General features: G+C 41.3%; 1 protein-coding gene across 1 annotated transcript in view; it reads right to left on the bottom strand.

Moving 5' to 3' along the window:
- Positions 1 to 12,807, bottom strand: part of PLCD3 (phospholipase C delta 3) — an 88,887-nt gene extending 76,080 nt beyond the window's left edge. The window contains exon 1 of the mRNA XM_069751379.1: positions 12,491 to 12,807. Within this exon, the coding sequence (XP_069607480.1) occupies positions 12,491 to 12,620 (130 nt within the window). The 5' untranslated portion in view covers positions 12,621 to 12,807. The remainder of the gene's footprint in view (positions 1 to 12,490) is intronic.
- Between the last annotated feature and the right edge of the window lie 4,874 nt (positions 12,808 to 17,681).

Raw genomic sequence — 17,681 nt, 5'->3', positions numbered from 1 at the left:
TATGTGCACACATCTTTTAGACTCACATAATTTTTTAAGCTACTTTAGGAAAATGTATATTCCGATGCCTCTTTCAACGTCTTTGTGGCAACTTTTTAAGGCTGCCTGTTTTTCATTTCTTTTCCGCAAGGAAAAAAGCGCAGTTCAATGAAAATGTTATAAATTGTCATATTTAACTATGTTTAATGTAATCAGAAGCGAAGAGAATATTAATATTGAAATTATTTTTGATTACCATGCAGCTTGGCTTCCACCCATGGAACTTTCACTATGTGATCTGATAAGCCCAGACATTTTGCACAGAGGGCTAACAACACTTATGTCTTACTAAGCAAGATTGTAGTGAAAATCATCCGCCAAGCCGTGACATGATGGAGAGCGAGAATCCTAGTGATATGCAATGACTACATCTCAGCCACTAGGGGCACTTTAATATCACTCAGGGCTGAAGTGGATATGCAATGCATTTTACCATCATAAAGGACCCTTGCTTGGGACTCTCTATTATTCTTTGAGGAAAGCCTCTCCAGAGTGTCTGTCTCTCTCTGGTGGAATCATCATGGTAAATGATGAACTGAAATTTCAACTGAATTAGCTCCATTGGATTCTGTAGCAAAACGTTACATCCCGCAGTTTCTCCCTAGGAATAACAGCTGAGCAAGAAGTATTCAAGCTGCTGTACCCATATTGACAAGGGTCTACCTTTGGAAAGTGCAGAGGTTGCGGTTTGAAAAAAGACCTCAATGCCCCGTAACAACATGTTGGTGTTTGCCCTCCATGCAGACTGGGCATTGGGGCCCAGCGGCTTTAAAGAGGTTGGCCACTACTTTTTTTATTGATGGCCTATCAGTAGGATAGGCCATTAAATTCAGATCGGTGGGTGAGTGACACCCGGTACCCCCTGTCAATCAGCTGTTACCGAACCGAAAGTTCTCAGATTCTGCTACGTGAAAACTATAAGGGCCACTGCCAGGTACTGCAGATTCACCCAATATTCATTTGTATAGGAGGTGGATTTGTCCTACCACCGTGGATGCTATAGAAATTACGGAGCTGCTGTGTTCCATCAGCTTGTGAGAACCTCCAGCTGCCGCCGGCACTGGTAACAGCTGACTGGAGAAGTTGCCAGTAGTTGCATCCCCACCGATCAGATGTTGATGGACTATCCTAAGGATAGCCAAACAGTAAAAATGTAGTCGTAAACCTCTTTAAGCTAAACCTCAGTCTGGCAATCAAATCATGGTCCACAAGACCTCCTTTATGTGAGAGATAATGTACTGTATATACATTATTGACAATGGCTTTGTTTGACAAAGGGCATATCCTCCATTCTGAGGCCATTAAAGGTACCGTCACACATAACGATATCATTAACGATATCGTTGCAACGTCACGCTTTTGGTGACGTAGCAACGATCCCGCTAACGATCTCGTTATGTGTGACAGCGACCAATGATCAGGCCCCTGCTGGGAGATCGTTGGTTGTTGGGGAATGATCAGGACCATTTTTTGGTCGCTGATCACCCGCTGTCATCGCTGGATCGGCGTGTGTGACGCCGATCCAGCGATGTGTTCACTTGTAACCAGGGTAAATATCGGGTTACTAAGCGCAGTAACCCGATATTTACCCTGGTTACCATTGTAAAAGTAAAAAAAAAAAAAACAGTACATACTCACATTCTGATGTCTGTCACGTCCCCCGGCGTCCACTGTGTCAGCGCCGGCCGTAAAGCAGAGCACAGCGGTGACATCACCGCTGTGCTCTGCCTTATGGCCGGCGCTGACACAGTCAGTGCAGGGAAACTCTCGGCAGCAGCGCGTGCATTAGCAGCGCTCCTGCCGAAAGCAGTTTTAACCCTGTGGACGCCGGGCGGGGGACGTGACAGACATCAGAATGTAAGTATGTAGTGTTTTTTTTTTTTTTACTTTTACAATGGTAACCAGGGTAAATATCGGGTTACTAAGAGCGGCCCTGCACTTAGTAACCCGATGTTTACCCTGGTTACCCGGGTGCTGCAGGGGGACTTCGGCATCGTTGAAGACAGTTTCAATGATTCCGAAGTCTTTCCCCTGATCGTTGGTCGCTGGAGAGAGCTGTCTGTGTGACAGCTCCCCAGCGACCACACAACGACTTACCAACGATTACGGCCAGGTCGTATAGCTGGTCGTGATCGTTGGTAAGTCGTTTAGTGTAAAGTTACCTTAAGCCTAGTTCTAGGTTTAGCAAGGCATGTCACAGTGTTATTCAATAAGGACCGCATACACATTAATGTTGGCTAAACATGCTACTTTTGGCATGATCAGCTGACGCAGCACCGCACAACGCAAATGTTAACGTAGCCTTAGGGGCAGGCAGACTATACAGCTGAATCCCCCATGGGCCCCCAGCCAGTGTCATGCCACTAATAGCAGCACACCACGCAGCTGCTATGGGGCCCATGAGGAAGAGGGGCCCATCATCGCGCATTCAACTTATTGTCATCATAGACGCTGCTACAGTTGAAAGAAAGAAAGCAGTAATAGAAGAGAGCGTCAGACAATGATCCCTCTCCCATCCCAAAAATAGGAGCGGGGTATTTACTGGGTGGTGTTTACTGGGGTTGGTGTGTTTAGTGTGTGTGGGTTATTCGCTGTGTGTGTGTGGGGAGGGGTATTTGCTGCGTGTGAGTAGAGGTTTACTGTGTGTGGGGGGGTATTTGCTGTGTGTGTGGAAGTTTACTGTGTGTGTGGGGTGTTTACTGTTTGTGGGCGTATTTACTGTGCGTGTGTGTGTGTGTGTGTGTGTGTGGAGGGTATTTACTGTGTGTGGGGGGATATCTACAGTGTGTGTGAGGAGGGTATTTACTGTGTGTTTGGGGGGATATTTACTGTGTGTGGGGTGTATTCACTGTCTGTGTGAGAGGGGTATTCACATTGTTTGGGGATATTTACTGTGTGGGGAGATTGACTGTGATGGGGATTTTTAGTGTAACGGGGCTGGGTGACATTTCGTGTAGCGAGGTATGATTTCAGCACACAAATTTAGGGAGCAAGGAAGTGACAGGTGCAGACACAATATGGGGAGCGGGAGAAATTTGAAGACACAATATGAGGAGGAAGGTATGAGATGGAGACCTGTATGGCGGAAGGCTGCAGACACAGTATGGTGAGTGGTGGTATGGGTGCGGACACAGTATGAGCAGCGAGGGTAAAATGTATGAGGACATAGTATGGGAGGTGATGGGATGGGTACGGACACAGTATGGCAAGACAGAGGGATGTGTGAGGAGGCAGTATGGAAAGTGAGAGGGTAAATGTATGAGGAGTGAGGGGAAAACGTGCGAGGAGACAGTATGGGAGGGGAGAAAGTGTAAATGGGGGCAGAATAGAGACTGAGTAGTGTGGGGGGTGTAGCATGGAGCAACAGTGTAAGGGCACAGCCAGGAGGTGACAGTATACCAAGGGGGGTGTGATGTGGGGACAGTATAGAGGCTGGGCCCTATAGGGGGGACTCAGTGTGAGAGAACAGTGTGAAGAGGGGGCCCAGTTCAGAAAGGAGGGAGCAGTGTGGAGAGCAAGTACCATAAGAGGGACAGTGTGGGATCATATTTTGTGCAGGAAATATAGTGAGGCAAATATTTATTCAGCGGCTCAGCGTAGGGCAGGGTTTTTTAATTAAGAGCATTATAATGACACTCTATCTTTAAGTGTGTCGTGTGGGGAAGTGCTGCACAAGACCGGAGAAGATGGAAGTCTGCACAGATGGCTGTGGATGAGAAAACTCATGAAGTCTAGACAAGATGAAGAAGAAAAGAAAGAGAACGACTCCAGAGACAGAGTCATCTATCAGATACCTGGATGTAAATGTTTTTTTGTGATACTATTTCTCATATTTTTATTAAAGGGGTTGTCCAAGTTTGTGATGATTCTGCAGTTTTTCTATGTGACTGCAGACTTCTGAAATCTCACAGTGCACACTGCAAAGATTCTCTGGTGCAGGTGATTTGCATACATGTGGTTACGTGCTGACTAGACATGCATGGCCTCAATGAAAATGAATTGAGCAAGGCTGGACATGTCTAATGTGGCCAAAAGAATCCAAATCACATACTTGTGCAAGGGAGAATCCTAAAAGTGTGCAGTGCATGCTCTGTGAGAATTCAGAATCCTGCAGCCACCTATAGTGACAGATTTTCATTTCAAACCTGGATGCACCCTTTAATTATAAAATGAAATCCTGCAGCCAATCCTAACAGCATGTAATATCCTCACTATCAGGATTCAGCTCTACCTACTGGTTCCAGCAGTCATCACATGGCAGCTTCACTCATATGCGATTTTCATACTTACTCTGTTACATGACAATGAGCTCCTCTTCTGGCTTCTCTCAGTTTTTCACTGAACATTGAATTAGGGAGAGCAGCTCGTCGGCACGTGACTAAAGTGTGCAAATTGCATATGTGCTTTGTGGTAAGGGGGTGGCGCCAAACTCAATTCTTGCTCGGGGTGCCAGAAAACTTAGATATACATCTGTGTGTGTGTTTGTGGGTGGGTGGGGCTGCCTTATAGTATGTGTGTGTTTGGCGGGCGAGGCTGCATTATAGTGTGTGTGTGGGGAGTTTGCATTATACTGTGTGTAGGGGGCTGCATTATACTGTGTGTGTATGGTGGGAAGGCTGCATTATACTGTGTGGGGGTTGGGGGCTGCATTATAGTGAATGTGCGGGGCTGCATTATAGTGTGTGGGGGACTGCATTAGAGGGGGCTGTATTATATTGTGTGTGTGTGTGTGGCTACATTATACTGTGTGTGGTGGGACTGTATTATACTATATGAGTTAGATGGGGAGGCTGCATTATAGTGTGTGTGGGGGAGCTTGCATTATACTGTGAGCAGGGGGGTTGGGGTCTGCATTATACTATGTGTGTGGTAGGAAGGCTGCATTATACTATGTGAGAGTTGGGGGCCACATTATAGTGTGTGGGGGGCTGCATTATAGTATGCATGTGGTGGGCTGCATTAGAGTGTGCGTGTGGGGGGACTGCATTATAGTGTCTGGTGGAGGGCTGCATTGTACTGTGTAGGGGCTACATTATACTGTGTGTGGGGGGCTGCAGTATACTGTGTGTGTGGTCAGAAGACTGCATTATACTGAGTGAGAGAGTTGGGGGCCGCATTATAGTGTGTGGGGGGGGGGCTGCATTATAGTGTGCGTGTGGGGGGACTGCATTATAGTGTGTGTGGGAGCTGCATTGTAGTGTGTAGGGGGATACATTATACTGTGTGGGGGGGCTGCATTATACTGTGTGTGTGGGTGGACTGTATTATACTCTTTGAGGGAGGCCACCTTTTAGTCTGAGTGGGACCGTATTGTACTATATGAGAGGGGACGCATTGTACTCTGTTGAGAGCTATGGGTTGCATTATACTATATGGGGGCTGCATTATACTCTATCAAGGACCATGGGGAGTGCATTATACTATATGGAGGACTATGGGGTATATTATACTAAACAAGCAAATTGCTGCTTGTGCATCAAGTGATTGTATTGAATACCGGAGCAGAAATAATTCTTCTAAGCAGCACATTGCCTGGTGAAAACTGCAGATATGCTGCTGATAACATGATATTGTATGAGAACAGATTGATCTAATAATGATTGTTCTGTTCCCTTCATTCTTCCTCAGCCGGTGTAAAGAGGCTGGCAAACAAGCATTGAACGACTTCATTATTGTCGATCACGCTCGTTTAATGGCCTGAACACAGCGCATATAAATACAATCAAAATATTTCTGTGTGATGGTGTAATACGTGAGCATTTGGGGTCCCACTTTAATCTAAAACCGGCCCTGCCTTCAGCAACTATAGTTACACCCCTGAAAACCATTCTGCTGACAGAATACAGAGCAGTAAAGCAGAGAGGGTTGTATGATTGAGTTGGTGCATGGCTACAGATGATGCTCGGACTGTAGTATCAGGAGGTGTCCAGTATTAGCAAATTTACCAATGGTTGCTAAACCTGACCCACCCTAATTTAGAATAAAGAGATAACTACATATTTCACTGACATGATTCATTTGTTTTGGGTGAAGTCTATGAAAATTAAGCTTCATATCCTCATGTGCACTACATAAAAAGCTGTGTACATAATATATCTCTACCTTTCAAATGTATCTATCACAAAATGTATACAGCTGCATACAGTAGGTATCCACTTACTGCGGAAGTTTTCTTAAAGACCTCTCCCCTATGAATAAACCCAGACATATGGAAATATACCTGGATCGTATACATTGCAATTTGTTTCCTCTTGATCTCCATTTGCAAACTGTTACATTGATGTAAACAGGTTTTGTTACAAAAAGGTAACGACATGTAAACCTGTAATGCGCTTGTTATAGTGTTACTTTTATCTGGGCCCTTTCTGGCACATTCCCAGAATAAGCCATAAATGTCCGATAAACGCGGGTGCCCACCCCTGTCGGGAATAGACCCCTGCTGCATGTTACCAGGAATGGTGATGAGTTTGGGCATGTGTGGCTCTCCACATTCACTTCTAAGCGAGATCTGAGTATCTCAGAGCAGACATGGTGCCCGTGGTCTGTGTCTCATAATGCAGCTCAGCCTCAGTCTCTTCAATTAATGAGAAAAAAGAGGGGTGATATTGAACGGTACAGATGACAAGTGAGTTACGGAGTTGCTCCCCTGAAAGGGTTGTGATTTTCACATCTCCAATCTTAGCCCATGAATAATACAGTTGCTGCAGTCCCGTCAACAAATGACGGTAAACCCTCTTTTGCATATCGATTAATAATAATAATAATAATAATAATAATCTTTATTTTTATATAGCGCTAACATATTCCGCAGCGCTTTACAGTTTTGCACACATTGTCATCACTGTCCCCGTTGGGGCTCACAATCTAGAATTAGTAGAAAAAGGAAATAGACCGCGTTGCTGGAAGGAGGAAGCCGTACCGGAGTGGAATAGTGATTCTGGAGTTTTTATTTTGATGTGTTTTGTAATCACACCGATCACTTTTTCAAAAAACAAACCACGCAGCGCAAAAATTCCCCCAATAGTCTAATGTGCACAGGGGCCTCCTGACCGTTCTCTCACAGATAATCTGAAGAAATAAAGGATGCAGCCACTGAAATTTCAATGACTGAGCCTTTTGTTCCTCTAGGCGATAAGCGGCTCCCAGAGGAGGAATATAGGATATACTAGGGGTAATATAGCCCAATCTGTGCCTTGGCTTCGCTTATCCAATTTATTACTGTTTCCTTTATTTAATATTGTGACCTATAAATTATTAATCTAAAGTATAAAGTATATTACCATCTGGGCACTATCTTTATTTCTCCTGCTTATATTTAAGCCCCGGTTTCTGTGAAATATTGTACACTCCAGCAAATATATATATATACTTACATATTTATATACACACAGTATATATATATATATATATATATATATATATATATATATATATATATTGCTTTTAGATAATTGATAAAGTCCTTTTAGTTTTTTTCATAGGGTATTCAGGAATCTACAGTCATTGAGCACTGTTGTGTATGTAGTAGCGGGGGATACAGCTGTCGGCTAGCTAATATGTATAGGGCTTTAAATATCTGCATTGTGTCTAATATACATTATTGTCTAATAATTAAAATAAATAGCATTCATATTCATTTGTATGCTCCTATTATTTCTTTGAAGAGAGGGAACATATATAATAAATTTATACATTTGTAATGTTGGAAAAGGACCATTTACAGATGCTCACTGTGAATGTAAAGCATAAGCTCAGTTTTGCAGAGATCTGCTGTGTGACATTGTTGGTTGTTCCTTCGCGACATATCAAATAATGAGCATTTCCCGTAATGAGAAAAGCTGGAGTGGTGGGATGTAGTCTGTTGCAGGAGAAGACGTATCATTGGTGCTACCTGTGCAGCCACACAGGGGTCCAGGAGGTAGAGGGGCCCCTATCACCTCCAAAGCAGGTGGAATTGTGCATTATCATGGGATATGGGACACGAAGGGCCCATATATTGTTCTTGCACAGGGGCCCTCTTCTGTCTGTGTCCCCTCCTGGTCTGTTGGCAATTAGCACCTCGCAGTTTCAATGCTATTCACCAAATCCAGGCAGCAGCAGACCAATGTCATAACCCCATATTCAATACCTCGTGGTTTAATCCACAATAATAGTTGTGAGACTGCGTTACTCTAATTGCACCGATATTCTTGTTATTTCTTGTCTTGTTCTCCATTTATACATAGCAGGTTTAAAAATTCTGCGGGGCGACCTTGGAAACACTGGTTCATGTCTGTGCTGGAGGCTTTGTTAGGAACCTTCATCACGGATTTCATCAAAAAAGCCAGAAGATAAAATTATGCGGCATGCTGCTCTAAAATAACGTCTCTGGATGGGAAGGTCATTGGGGTGCATCAGGCGCTAATATCTGTTTCCTTTTCTTATGATGGAAAAGAATACGAGATGTACTGACGCAGATATGCAGCCATCCTCTCAGTCATGTGAGATATTAGCGTCGTTCTGTGTCATTCATACAGCCATAATATGGCTTTGAATCGGAACAGTATATTTACAGACTAAAATAGAATAGGATCTCATACGGCTTGGAAAAGAAGGCTTACTGACTATATTATTACTTTAGATCTAAATACATAGCTTATGTTAAAAGGAAGCCAGCAGAATTGGGAATGTAGCTCTAGAGCTTTACTGAGAAGTCCAGCAAAGTATCTGTAAAGCTACTTAACATCTGATTTTACCTATGGAATGTGGTACATGTCAAAGGGACTGCACACTTAAAATGGGACCATAATGGTCCCAAAAACCTACTCTTTCGTACTGCTACCACTATTTTTTGCTAAACTCCTGGCTTTCTATTCCACCTTGTGCCAGTCATTACACTGGTTACCCATCCACTCCAGAATCCAGTACAAAACTACTACCCTCATCCACAAAGCACTCCATGGCTCAGCACCACCCTATATCTCCTCTCTGGTCTCGGTCTACCACCCTACCCGTGCCCTCCGCTCCGCTAATGACCTCAGGTTAGCATCCTCAATAATCAGAACCTCCCACTCACGTCTCCAAGACTTTACACGTGCTGCGCCGATTCTTTGGAATGCACTACCAAGGTTAATGCGATTAATCCCCAATCCCCACAGTTTTAAGCGTGCCCTAAAAACTCATTTGTTCAGACTGGCCTACCGCCTCAATGTATTAATGTAAGGATCCCTGTGTGGCCTATTTAAAAAAAAAAAAAAAAAAATGTTCTCATTCACTTTATGCAGTTAATAGCCCTCTCTGTCTGTACTGCTACATACTTAGGCAGTTAACTGGTTCATGCAGCTTTACATGAACACCCGAGCCTTACACTATGGCCGGTCCGAATAACTAAAGCAATTGTTACCATCCACCTCTCGTGTCTCCCCTTTTCCCCATAGTTTGTAAGCTTGCGAGCAGGGCCCTCATTCCTCCTGGTATCTGTTTTGAACTGTATTCCTGTTATGCTGTAATGTCTATTGTCTGTGCAAGTCCCCTCTATAATTTGTAAAGCGCTGCAGAATATGTTGGCGCTATATAAATAAAAATTATTATTATTATTATTAGGGGAGGTGACTGCTGCAGTCAGTTGACAGCCGCTGATTGACTGCAGTGGTCTGATTGCGTTTGCACCAGATGAAACAGTCTAATTACAAATTTTTCCAGTTTGAATGTAACATCGCCACTGCAGCCCATCAGCAGCTGCTGATTGGTTGCAGCAGTCACCTCCCTTGCTGGAAGGGGAATCCAGAAGACCTGTGAGGAACACTACCAACAGAAAGGAGGGGCAGTGGAATATGGTGGGTATGTGGGGGGCTTATTGCCATGGGATCACATTTATATGATTTTTATTATATGTCACATAATATATTAAATAATAATATTTTAATTAAAATTAGGTGACAAAACAAACAGTGATAATTTCAGTTTATAGCATATAATTTATTTTTCTTCCTTTCCTTACTGCACGTGTAATCTGACAGCCTCTGAAGATGCTGTTTGCAGTCATTTGTTAGGTAGCTCTTGTACCATTCACCTAGTAGGTGTGCCTCCTCATATTTACTAGTAGATAAGCACTGGGCAAGGTGAAATGTTTCACGTCTGACTATTTCTGCCTTTTTTTTTATGTCGTCCATAATTTTATGTGTAAGTAAGAGGCTGCCCACATACTTTCCAATGTGACTGGCTGCATCTATGCTGCCAACGTCTCTACTGGAATTTCAAGCAAATGTGATTTAATTGCAATTCATATTTACACTCTTGGTTTATAAAGTTTTGTCTTTTCTGCAGCCACCATGGATGAAAAAAATCGAATGGAATCCTACAGAAAGCTTGGGTTTCCAATCTGCCGGACCGTATTGTAAGTGTGATATCAGTGCTGCTTTATACTTAGGTGTATTTTTGTGTCCCAAGATATTAGCTACCTAAGGCTGGCTTCACACGCTATGGTTACAAATGGCGGCAACCTGAAACTCACGGGATAGATACAGTTGAAACCAGAAGTTTACATACACTATATAAAAACACACATATGCATTTATTTCTCAATATCTGATAATGAAATCAGAATAAACCTTTCCTGTTTTAGGTAAAATAGTATTACCATAATTATTAATATTTGCCGAATGCCAGAATAATGAGAGAGAGAATATTTTAAGGCATTTTTATTACTTACTGCAAAGTCAAAAGTTTACATACATTTTATTAGTATTTGGTACCATTGCCCTTACCTGAACGACTTGGGTCAAACATTTGGGATATCATTCCACAAGCTTCTCACAATAGTTGTTCGGAATTTGGGCCCATTCCTCCTGACAAAACTGGTGTAACTGATTCAGGTTTGTTGGTCGCCTTGCTCGCACCCGCCTTTTCAGCTTTGCCCATAAATTATCAATAGTAATGAGATCAGGGCTTTGTGATGGCCACTCCAAAACATTGACTTTGTTATCCTTAAGCCACTTGTTACCATTTTGGCAGTATGCTTCGGGTCATTGTCCATTTGGAAGACCCATTTCTGCCAAAAACTTTAACTTCCTGGCTGACGTCTTGAGATGCTGCTTTAGTATTGCCACATAATCTTCTTTTTTCATGAAGCCATCTATTTTGTGAAGTGCATCAGTCCCTCCTGCAGCAAAAGCAACCTCACAACATGATGCTGCTACCCCTGTGTTTCATAGTTGTCATGGTGTTCTTAGGCTTCAAAGCTTCCCTCTTTTTCCTCCAAATATAACGATAGTCATTATACCCAAAAAGTTCAATTTTAGTTTCAACAGACCACAGGACATGTTTCCAAAAATTAAGGTCTTTGTTCCAGTGTGCATTTGCAAACATTAATCTTTTTTTTTGTTTTTCTTTTGGAGTAATGGCTTCTTCCTGGCAGAGTGTCCTTTCAGCCAATGTCAATACAGTACTTGTTTGAATATGGATATTGACACAATCTTACCAGCTTCTGTCATCATTTTCACAAGGTCTTTTGCTCTTGTCTTTGGGTTGATATGCACGTCAGACCAAAGCACGTTCATCTCTGGGACACAGAACCCATCTCCTTCTTGAGCGGTATGATGGCTGGACATTCCCATCTTGTTTGTACTTGCGTATAATTGTTTGTACAGAAGAATGAGGCACCTTCAGGTATCTTGTAATTGTATCCAAGGATGAGCCAGACTTGTGCAAGTCCACAATTCTCTGCTGATATCTTGGATGATTTCTTTAGACTTTCCCATGATGCTACACAAAGAAGCTGCGTGTTTCAGGTGTGCATTAAAATACATCCACAGGTGTGTCTCTAATTATCTCAGATGTTGGCAAAACACCTATCAGAAGCTTCCAAACACAGGACATCATCGTATGGGCAGTCCAGAATTTTTTAAAGGCATAGTAATCTTAGTGTATGAAAATTTTTGACTTTGCAGTAAGTAATAAAAATGTCTACAAATATTCTCTCTCTCTTATTAGTCTGGTATTTGGCAAATATTAATAATGATGGTAATCCTAATTGATCTAAAATGGGAAAGGTTTGTTCTGATTTCATGTCAGATATTGAGAAAAACACATATATGTGTCTTTTTGTATAGTGTATGGAAACTTCTGGTTTCAATTGTAGGTAGATAGATAGATTAATAGATAGAGATAGATAGAATAGATTGATAGATACAGTAGATAGATAGGTAGATAGATAGATAGATAGATATATAGGTAGATAAACTAGGTAGTTAGATAACTAAATAGATATAGAGATTTGTGCCAGTACCCATACAAATATATACTGATTTACCTACTGTCTATGATTATACTATGTGGCATATCTACAAATCAGTGCCTGTCACATTCTGCACACCGATTTACTCCACGTTACTAAATTATTCATACGTTAACAAGACCCACCACCATTTCTTCGATTTCCAGTCATTAAGGTCCACAAATGCAGAAGACTTACCCATCTTTTTGAAGGTTCTCAGCCCATGGATCCTGGCACCTTGGACCTCCTGCTGCACAGCAGCCACTTCATGTTTTGGCTCATACGTTTTCTCCTTCCCCCCACAAATCGTTCTCCAGAATCCTGGCATTGCCACCCCTTGTTAGATACCCACCCTTTACCTTGCCCACCCTCTATCTCTCCTTGAGGCTAAACTGTCACTACCCGCTCTACTCAGTCCTGGTTTCTATGGCCAGTCCTGTAACCTACTTGTGACTGCTCATATTCCTGTTTCTACTTTGCCTTCACTCCCTTTTCTGTCTGGGAGCTTTTGTGTGTAAGCAGCCCTGACCAGACCTGCCTCCTTCCCTCCTCCTCCTCCTTAGCACTGATTTCCAGTTTCTGGCTGGCTTTCCTAGCCTGGAGTCGCATTACACTGCCACAGTCGCTGAAGATCTTAAAAGTTGAAGCCCTTTACAATGAGGGTGGGCTCATATCTCTGGTTGGAAAATGTCAAAAATAAATATAAAATTTACAAACTATTGAGTACGGAGACGATGGAATGACTGATACTGATTGTTGGGAACGTGAGGCATAAATACTAAATAAAATGAGGATGAACTCATTAGCGGAACAGACTATCAAGAGCCGCTGTGACCTTCAGATGTCCCATGCACCATGGAAACAAAAATGTATATTAACCACATAAGAGAAAAAAATTACAATAATAATATGATGTAAATATTAAGTGTTCAGACAACTTAAAGGGTTTATCCATATGCATCCACGGTCCATTAACTGTTTACCAAGTCTCTTTGAGGGACACAGGTATTGTGCACCTCTCCTAATAACTAGACAATGATGCCTACATGATACTTGTCGATTTTTAGAAAGCAGACATTGAATGGTACATCACATCACCAGTGTCTGTTTCCTTCTGATGTGGAAGTAAGTGGATCTGGACAAACCCGGTAAATATGTATTTGAATTTCAGAAATTGATGACACATCCACAGGACTTCTGTCCCACCAGATGAGATGACCAGCCACAGCTGACTGAAGAAGTGACTCTCATCTATAAGAGTATTGTAAAAGTGAAAAGCATAAAAGTGTTGTCTCCTCATATTTAATTGTATCGGAGGATGTAGTCACCTCTCCTTAGTGGACCACGATTCTCAAAATAGGTGATGACTTTAGAGGTGTGACCCCTAATATCCCTTTATATATTATGGCAGCATATGTCATAAATGTCTGAGAAGACCACATCTACGTGTTGATTATCAGGATCAGCCTGTGGCCATGCGCGTTGTACGTGAGCACATTAATAATATTGCATTTATAACTTTAACACCACACTTTATGGACATTTTAACGATGACATTATGCAACTTTCAATGTTGTTCTATGTGATGTGGATCTCATTTGGATGACAGAGATGACAATGAATCAACAGGAAAATATTTGCAATACTATATGATGACAGAAAACAGACGCTACATATATTTAACGATCTGATTCATATACATTTAAAAACTAATTATATTAGGAATTTCACAAATTAATTTTAAATTATCTAATGTACGGGAAGAGATAATGAAACAGACCAAGGGATATTGAAGTTAAGAATTTGACAGAAAAAGTATCTTATTCTGAAGAAATCATCAACTACCAAGGAACACATTACACACACAGGCCAATTACATGTATAATGTATATACTTACAGTACACTCCCTTCAAAGAGAGCCTTTAAATACTTCCAAAACCTAAAGGGTACCTCCAATACTGCTGGCCGCATCTAACACAGTTTTTTTTTTCAACTGTTTTCCAAAATACTCCATTTATTTAACTATATTTAACTTTTTTTTTTATATACAATTAGGTCCTGAATTATTTGGGCAGTGACACAAGCTTTAGCATTTTAGCTGTTTACAAAAACGTATTCAAGATACAGATATATAATTGATATGGGCTTAATTTGCAGACTCAGCTATAATATGAGGGTCTTCGCAACCTAATTGGTGTACAATTTTAGAAATTACAGCTCTTTAATATGTTAGAAGTGGCCAAATAAAAAGTTTGGTACATTCTGCAAAAAAAAAAGGCCTGGAAGTCCATGGAAGACAACAGTGGTGGATGATCACAGACACCTTTCCACTGTGAAGAAAAACCTCTTCACAAAATTGATCCAAATGAAAAACACTCCAAGTGATAGATGTTTCAGTATCTAAGTGAACTGTAAAGACAATTTGGATATGCAAACTACTACTCCATATAATCTCACTATATTTTCCCCTATATCTCCTCCTATTACACCATATAACTTCCTCATATCTTCTTCTTTCACTTCATATAACCTCCCTATATCTCCTCCTATTACCCCATATAACCTCCCTATATCGCCTCCTATTACTCCATATAACCTCCCTATATCTCCTTCTATTACTCCATATAACCTCCGATATCTCCTCCTATTACTCTATATAACCTCCCTATAGCTCCTCCTATTACTCCATATAACCTCCGATATCTCCTCCTATTACTCCATATAACCTCCCTATAGCTCCTCCTATTACTCCATATAACCTCCCTATAGCTCCTCCTATTACTCCATATAACCTCCCTATATCTCCTCCTATTATTCCATATAACCTCCCTATATCTCCTCCTATTACTCCATATAACCTCCCTATATCTCCTCCTATTACTCCATATAACCTCCCTATAGCTCCTCCTATTACTCCATATAACCCCCCTATATCTCCTCCTATTACTCCATATAACCTCCCTATATCTCCACCTATTACTCCATATAACCTCCCTATATCTCCTCCTATTACTCCATATAACCTCCCTATATCTCCTCCTATTACTCCATATAACCTCCCTATATCTCCTCCTATTACTCCATATATCCTCCCTATATCTCCTCCTATTACTCCATATATCCTCCCTATATCTCCTCCTATTACTCCATATATCCTCCCTATATCTCCTCCTATTACTCCATATAACCCCCCTATATCTCCTCCTATTACTCCATATATCCTCCCTATATCTCCTCCTATTACTCCATATACCCTCTCTATATCTCCTCCTATTACTCCATAAAACCCCCTATATCTCCTCCTATTACTCCATATATCTTCCCTATATCTCCTCCTATTACTCCATATAACCTCCCTATATCTCCTCCTATTACTCCATATAACCTCCCTATATCTCCTCCTATTACTACATATAACCTCCCTATATCTCCTCCTATTACCCCATATAACCTCCCTATATCTCCTCCTATTATTCCATATAACCTCCCTATATCTCCACCTATTACCCCATATAACCTCCCTATATCTCCTATTACTCCATATAACCTCCCTATATCTTCTCCTATTATTCCATATAACCTCCCTATATCTCCTCCTATTACTCCATATAACCTCCCCTATATCTCCTCCTATTACTCCCTATAACCTCCCTATATCTCCTCCTATTACTCCATATAACCTCCCTATATCTCCTTCTATTACCCCATATAACCTCCCTATATCTCCTATTACTCCATATAACCTCCCTATATCTCCTCCTATTACTCCATATAACCCCCCTATATCTCCACCTATTACTCCATATAACCTCCCTATATCTCCTCCTATTACTCAATATAACCTCCCTATATCTCCTCCTATTACTCCATATAATCTCCCTATATCTCCTCCTATTACTCCATATAACCTCCCTATATCTCCTCCTATTACTCCATATAACCCCCCTATATCTCCTCCTATTATTCCATATAACCTCCCTATATCTCCTCCTATTACTCCATATAACCCCCCTATATCTCCTCCTATTACTCCATATAACCAACTTATATCTCCTCCTATTATTCCATATAACCTCCCTATATCTCCTCCTATTACTCCATATAACCTCCCTATATATCCTCCTATTACTCCATATAACCTCTCTATATCTCCTCCTATTACTCCATATAACCCCCCTATATCTCCTCCTATTATTCCATATAACCTCCCTATATCTCTTCTATTATTCCATATAACCTCCCTATATCTCCTCCTATTACTCCATATAACCTCCCTATATATCCTCCTATTACTCCATATAACCTCTCTATATCTCCTCCTATTACTCCATATAACCCCCCTATATCTTCACCTATTACTCCATATAACCTCCCTATATCTCCTTCTATTACCCTATATAACGTTCCCTATATCTCCCTCTATTACTCCATATAACCTCCCTATATCTCCTCCTATTACTCCATATAACCTCCCTATATCTCCTCCTATTACTCCATATAACCCCCCTATATCTCCTATTATTCCATATAACCTCCCTATATCTCCTCCTATTACTCCATATAACCCCCTATATCTCCTATTACTCCATATAACCTCCCCTATATCTCCTCCTATTACTCCATATAACCTCTCTATATCTCCTCCTATTACTCAATATAACCTCCCTATATCTCCTCCTATTACTCCATATAATCTCCCTATATCTCCTCCTATTACTCCATATAACCTCCCTATATCTCCTCCTATTACTCCATATAACCTCCCTATATCTCCTCCTATTACTCCATATAACCCCCCTATATCTCCTCCTATTATTCCATATAACCTCCCTATATCTCCTCCTATTACTCCATATAACCCCCTATATCTCCTCCTATTACTCCATATAACCTCCCTATATCTCCTCCTATTACTCCATATAACCTCCCTATATCTTCTCCTATTACTCCATATAACCCCCCTATATTTCCACCTATTACTCCATATAACCTCCCTATATCTCCTTCTATTACCCTATATAACGTTCCCTATATCTCCCTCTATTACTCCATATAACCTCCCTATATCTCCTCCTATTACTCCATATAACCTCCCTATATCTCCCCTATTACTCCATGTAACCTCCCTATATCTCCTCCTATTACTCCATATACCCTCCCTATATCTCCTCCTATTACTCCATATACCCTCCCTATATCTCCTCCTATTACTCCATATACCCTCTCTATATCTCCCCCTGTTACTCCATATAACCTTCCCTATATCTCCTCCTGTTACTCTATATAACCTTCCTTATATCTCCTCCAATTACTCCAAATAACATCCCTATATCTCCTATCTCCTCCTATATCTCCTCCTATTACTCCATATAACCTCCCTATATCTCT

The sequence above is a fragment of the Ranitomeya imitator genome, chromosome 2 (assembly GCF_032444005.1).
Source record: "Ranitomeya imitator isolate aRanImi1 chromosome 2, aRanImi1.pri, whole genome shotgun sequence".
Classification (NCBI taxonomy): domain Eukaryota; kingdom Metazoa; phylum Chordata; class Amphibia; order Anura; family Dendrobatidae; genus Ranitomeya; species Ranitomeya imitator.
The sequence above is the reverse complement of the archived record's forward strand: the minus strand, read 5'-3'. Positions and strand labels throughout refer to the sequence as shown.